Source organism: Branchiostoma belcheri, unplaced genomic scaffold, assembly GCF_001625305.1.
Source record: "Branchiostoma belcheri isolate BF01 breed outbred unplaced genomic scaffold, Haploidv18h27 scaffold64, whole genome shotgun sequence".
Classification (NCBI taxonomy): domain Eukaryota; kingdom Metazoa; phylum Chordata; class Leptocardii; order Amphioxiformes; family Branchiostomatidae; genus Branchiostoma; species Branchiostoma belcheri.
In genome coordinates, this window is record NW_017804287.1 from 1,216,878 (window position 1) to 1,222,620 (window position 5,743).

Genomic DNA, 5,743 nt, shown 5'->3' on the forward strand with positions numbered 1-5,743 from the left:
AGAATGAGAACCCACTCAGTAATAATAACCCGCTGCAAAGTAAAAGCCCCATTTACAGTAATGCTAGCCTAAAAGGCCTTCATTTTCCAAACTACGCATTAGGCTAATGGAGAAGTAGGGCCGTCGGTAAATGAAGTATAACTACCATCCATTCTAATAATACCTCTTCTCCTGCTGAAGCCGGGTGTCTTTTGCATGTTATCGATATTTTCTCGTGAACATCTGGCAAAATAGACACCTTCTAAAATAGAAGCATGTCTATTTTTGAACAGTGTGTAATCATGTTTGACTCATTGTTACCGTAACGCTTAATGCTGAATTTGGATGGGCCTTCAGTAAGGGAAAACAGAGTTTACTGTGATGTTTTAATCAATATCAGGATGATTAAATATAACGAAACTAATGTGGAAATTGGTGCGTTAAGAGTACAATTGAATGTGTGGTGGGAAGGGGAAATTGGGTTAAAATGCAATCGTACATACAATATTTTAAAAAAGAGTTTCCATTTCTTGTCATTTTATGAATCGCTATCTAGGATTTAGAATATAATCTTGAATTTCTGAGACTCTGACGAAATGTGAACGTAAATGTTGAGAAATGTCAGGTTTTTTTTCGCAGTACTAGTATTACAATAGTTTTATTTCTTGCCAGTTAACAAGTATATGATTTAAGCCTGTCTTGAAAATAAACGAGCGCCCCATTCAACTGTAAATGGAAACGCAAATGTGTACGCGTGCTTAATTGTTTAATGGGCAACAATCTGCTATCGACGATCATTCATATTACGTCTTCCGCTGAAAGTGAGGTATCATTCACTGGGAGCAATCGTGGCTGCTTTCAGTCTGAAGTATAATTATGTTACCTTATGAGATGGAAAATATATTGTTTTGCTAAGTTTCTTCCGTTTTTGCTTCGTTTCCTCCCCTTCGTCTTCTACAAACAACTAAGGTCAATTACCTGGACCAGACAGCTGTCACCATGGTAACTGGTGCTGTAGCAGACACTCTGCGGAGTGGGATTACATTATGTAGCAAGTTGCAGGACGACAGAATTAAAGAGGCTGTCACCCTTTATATGAATGAGCCAAAGTTATGTAAGAATAAACAAATTAGTCGTTTATTAGGCTAGACAGCGTTAGGGTGACCATTATGCATTTGCTTTTGGAGTATTGGAGCTTCTCAATTAAAACTTTGCATTTTATCGTAACTTTCTTTTAGATTTTCAAACGTCACTCTATATAGCTAATTATTAGATTTGAATAGAACAGAAAAATGTCTAACTATCCAGATTTTGTAAAAAGGGCGTAGCCTATCAAATTATATATAGTCAAAGAAGAAACATGAGAAATTTTTTAAATATATTTGCATAGCATACTTAGTATTAGGCTTGACTTTCAATTGTTGATGCTATGCGCGTTCTCTAATCTTTACTTTTTACGGCTAAATCGTAGGGATCCTATCATCACTGCCTCATAATTCGCAACACGACAGTAGAGTAGATCACCTCCTTGATACCCTAACCCTAACGTCTAAGGTTAGCGACCTTTCCTAATTGGTGGAACGACCTTGCAGTTGACGGTCTGACATAAGACCCCCTTCCTTTCTTTCTTCTTCAAAGACAATCCGTTCTTCTTTCTTCAAGTCTCGAAAGCCTGACAAAAAGAGGAACAATTTTCTTCAAAGCGAAGGCCATGGTAAGACAAGCTTGTTATCTATTTCTCTCAGAGCGGTTCAGTCTTATCGTATCTATTTGGGTAGAGCCGGGATTTTCCGAGCGCCCGTACATCTGGACCGTTTTCATGATGATCCTATTAGAGGGATTCTCCCGTGTCCATTTGCGACGCTGTTTGGTAGTTTTCTAGCGGTACGTCTGGGGGAGAAGAGATTAAGGTAAATCTCCTGCTGCTCTAATCTATACCGCCTTAAATGGGAGGGTAATACACTCATGCATATTCCCAGGCCGTGCTCAAGTCAGGTTCACGTTGATGGTGGTATGAATAAAATATGAGAAAAGACGTCTTTTACGGCGAAGCGGATTGAATATCGGATTTTTTTTTGCCTGTGTGGTACCGAAAACGGTCGTTTGCAAGTTTTGGGAACGAGAGTTTCCCGCCCTTTTATTATCGTTTGGCAGAAGGGGGAGGGGGGTCGGCGTTTTTTTTGTTCCCTGAAAGACTTGCGTTGCCGCCAGCACAAAGCAAATCTATCGTGAATTCCGACACATGTAGGAAGCGGCGATTACCCAGTAATAGATGGATGCTAGATTACTGGCGGGAAGACGGATGGGAAATATCTTTTTTTATTACTAGCCGCGCGTTTCCCCAGTCGCCTATTCATTACCGTAGTAAAGCGAGCTGAACCCGCGGCCGCGAATGAATAAATGACTTTAATGCCGCCGTGTCTTGGGACTTGGCGGGAATGATCGAAGGCAGTTATGAAATTTGTAAACCGCGCGCGCGATGTAGGAGCCAAGTTAGCATGAAATCGGCGAATCGATCTCTTTCTCCTCCCCTAGACCCATTATATACATACCTAAAGAACCATTGAGATACAGTCGCCTGGTCTGTGGGGCTAGACCGATCGTGGCGTGAATACTGAAATGTTGAGCCGGAGTTTGCTGGGCCGGGATTGGGTGTTTCTCTTCATCCGGGCACCCGGAAGCAGCCGCCTGTCGTTTGCGTACAAATTGCCGCCCTCGCGGAGGTTTTGACATTGTTTCCTGTCGTCAGGACTTACGCACGGGATTGACGCGTTCAAACCACGGGGCGCCATAAGGCTTTATTAACAGGCCACAAGGAAGCGAGATCGTGCCGCCGGATCGATCAACCCAGACCGCAGAGGTGGTGGAAAGGGGAGCGCGGACTCCGCAGGTGAATGTTAACTAGAGAAAACAGATCTACCGAGGGGTGAGGGTGTAATGAGGTACGGTGTACGGCCGTGCCTGCCCGCCTGGACTCGTTAACTCTCACGCGGCCACGTCAGGACCTAAACGTACGTCGTAAAAAAAGGCGGGGACAGGATTTGACAGAACAGATTGTCCGACGATGGATGGTCCGGCTTAGCGGCGGAGGAAAGAAGAATTGACACGGGGAAGAAGGCAGGTCAGTGCCGATTCGTTCTCAGTAGCGCGCGGTGAGTGCTCAGAAGAGACAGCACGAAACGGCCTCTGCCTCGCGCTGTGACTTTGAACTTTTCAAAAATCAACCGTCAAGCTCTTGAAGGCCGTCTTCTCCTCCACTGGCGTTGCTATTAATAGAGGAGCGGGACGTTATTTTAGACCAGGCACGTCATCGATCGAGCGTCACCTTTGCTCGGCAGGGCGCGGGCTCAGGGTTACTAACGAGGGACACGGGAGAGCTCATCAGCCGCCGCCCGACCGACAGGTGGTTTGGAGCGCGGCGGGGCAAAACAACGGAGCCGCTCATGGATAAAAGGAGCACAGGTGGACAGGACTGTCTCTGAAAGCTCTTTAACGCTCACAGAGACAAGCTTTTAAAAGCTCTGTGCATATTCTCTGTCATATGGACACTTAGAGCATTCCGCGGAGGGAGCACATATCGAGTTTTGATTGTTAAAATTCCTAAACGAACTGGTAGAAGGCAGATTAGCACAATGGACAAGGTACGCTACTGTATGGAAGCGCTGGCGGGTAGTTACTCGCCCTTTGAGCAGCGGCCCGAGGGGAGACTCATGCACAGGAAGATCGACATGTGTGCGTTTGACAGCAGCTCGGACTCGGAGGGAGGTGGGAACTCTCCCGGGCCACCCTCTCCCACCTCCCCGTCCACTCTCCACCAGCTGTACGACCGGCAGGTGTGCGCGGAGTGCGCGGCGCTGCTCCACTCCTCCAAGCCGCCCGCCTGTTGGAACATCATCCACCTGTTCTGTGCCGGCTGCCTGGAGCGGATGCCGGCGCGGGACGCCCTGCGAGCCCGGATCCGGATCGACCTGGGCCTGAAGCTGGTGTGTCCGGACTGCGGGGGGACCGAGGAGGCGCCCGGGGAGTGGGTGGACACGTACAGCGTCACCAGCCGCCTGCCCAAACTGCACGACGTTTCTCCGCCAGGACTAGGCAGAAGAAAGCGATTCTTCCGACGCCGCTGATTCAACGAAGCAACCATATGTCAAAAAGATAAGATATAACGAACGGAGGCATTTGTCACGAATGACATTATGGACTCGGCGTTTAGAAACGGTTTTCAGAACGATTATCAATGGTTTCTTCTCCCTTCCACAGGATAGGGACAGATCATTGATTAGACCAGATAGATCGGTGGGTACAAATTTCATTACCGTTTGCTGACAGTGACGGATGCCGCTAACATTGCTCTTGTATAATTTACCTTTGGTTGTGGTGGCAGAACATCCAGCAAGATCACGTTTACAGATAACAAATTGATTATGATAGATCCCTTTACATTAATCCGATCACATTTCTTTTGGATCTATTTGTTAGTTACGTCGTTACATCTTAAGCAGTGTATATTTTTCCTACCACCGATAGCTTGAATAGATGTTTTCTCTCTTTTTTACATGAAGACACTGTAGAAAAATGTAGCGTGCCAAATTGACCAAAAGGAAATAAAGATATAGAATAGATAGATACTGCAAAGGATACAAAGAAAGCAATTGGAAAACAGGGTATTATTGTGTGATAAACTTTGTCAATGTGATATAGAAATGTCTTTAAAAAGATACTGTTACTGTATGAAATCCAATACGTAAGCCTACATTAAAGCACGCGTAAAGACGTTTCAGTCGACTGAAAAACAAGACCTTTACGCCTGCTTTAAGGCGGTCTTAAATCTCGGCTGATTTCGTGTGGTGTGTCTTGTAGTTTAGAGGTGAGCACAAATTTGTATTCCTGCAGCGTTTAGTGTCTCGTGAGTGAGGTGGCCGGGAACTAATTGCTGGAATTGTCGTCCCCCAATAACGGGCGCGTGGTGTAATGAAAAAGGAGTTCTTCTATTATACTGGTGAAATAATGGGCCCTGCCACCGGTGACCTCGCGCGCCATTGTGTGACACTTCGGAAATCCGGTCAATACTCAAGATACGCTGCCAAAAAGAAAAAGAGAAAAAAAATCATACAAGGACGTATGAAAGTTTACGGTGTATCATGTGGCCGCATTCACAGCACGGAAACAGATATTTAAGTCAACTTAAGAACTACGTAAAGAGATGTGTACATGTATACAAGGCGGTAAAATTTTTAAAGCAAAATTTACGATTTCGGAAAGGCAGCAGAAAATAAAATCTGACCTTTCCGTAATCTTCACGAATTACATAAATAGCTATTGAAGAGGTTGAAATTGTTAAGATGAATTTATGATTTTTAAAGACAACTAAAAGACCAATCCGTCTGTACGTAATATTTTCAAATCACGTAAAGCGCTAGTAAAGGTGGTGAAATATAAAACATCCTTTTTCATACTGTGATTGTAAGAGAGAGAAAGTGTTATTGTAAAAGAAGATCGCAATATGTAGAGTATGTGTTCCTGTGAACGGTGAAGTTTTGTGATATCTATGTGCAACTGTGCTGCTAGAGAATGCATGCTGCAGTAGTGTATGAACAGAAATTTCTGTGCACTAAAATATTAATAATTCTGATAGGTTATGAAAAAAAGAACTGGGTATCTTTGGACATTCCTCTGTTCATAATTCATAATTAAAAATTTGTTCCTTCAATTTTTTGGTGACAATTTTATTTTGTTATCCCCTTGTTGTGTTTTAAAGGTGTCAAGG

At 44.2% G+C, this 5,743-nt stretch overlaps 1 protein-coding gene across 1 annotated transcript; it reads left to right on the forward strand.

Moving 5' to 3' along the window:
- The first annotated feature begins 3,005 nt into the window (after positions 1-3,005).
- LOC109483402 lies at positions 3,006-4,500 on the forward strand. The gene has a single exon (XM_019786411.1). It carries the CDS (start codon positions 3,612-3,614, stop codon positions 4,101-4,103), a length of 492 nt encoding a protein of 163 aa, XP_019641970.1. The 5' UTR covers positions 3,006-3,611; the 3' UTR covers positions 4,104-4,500.
- Positions 4,501-5,743: the final 1,243 nt, after the last annotated feature.

Excerpts from the sequence above, each read along its gene's own strand:
- LOC109483402 (XM_019786411.1), top strand. The coding sequence starts at position 3,612 with ATGGACAAGGTACGCTACTGTATGGAAGCGCTGGCGGGTAGTTACTCG.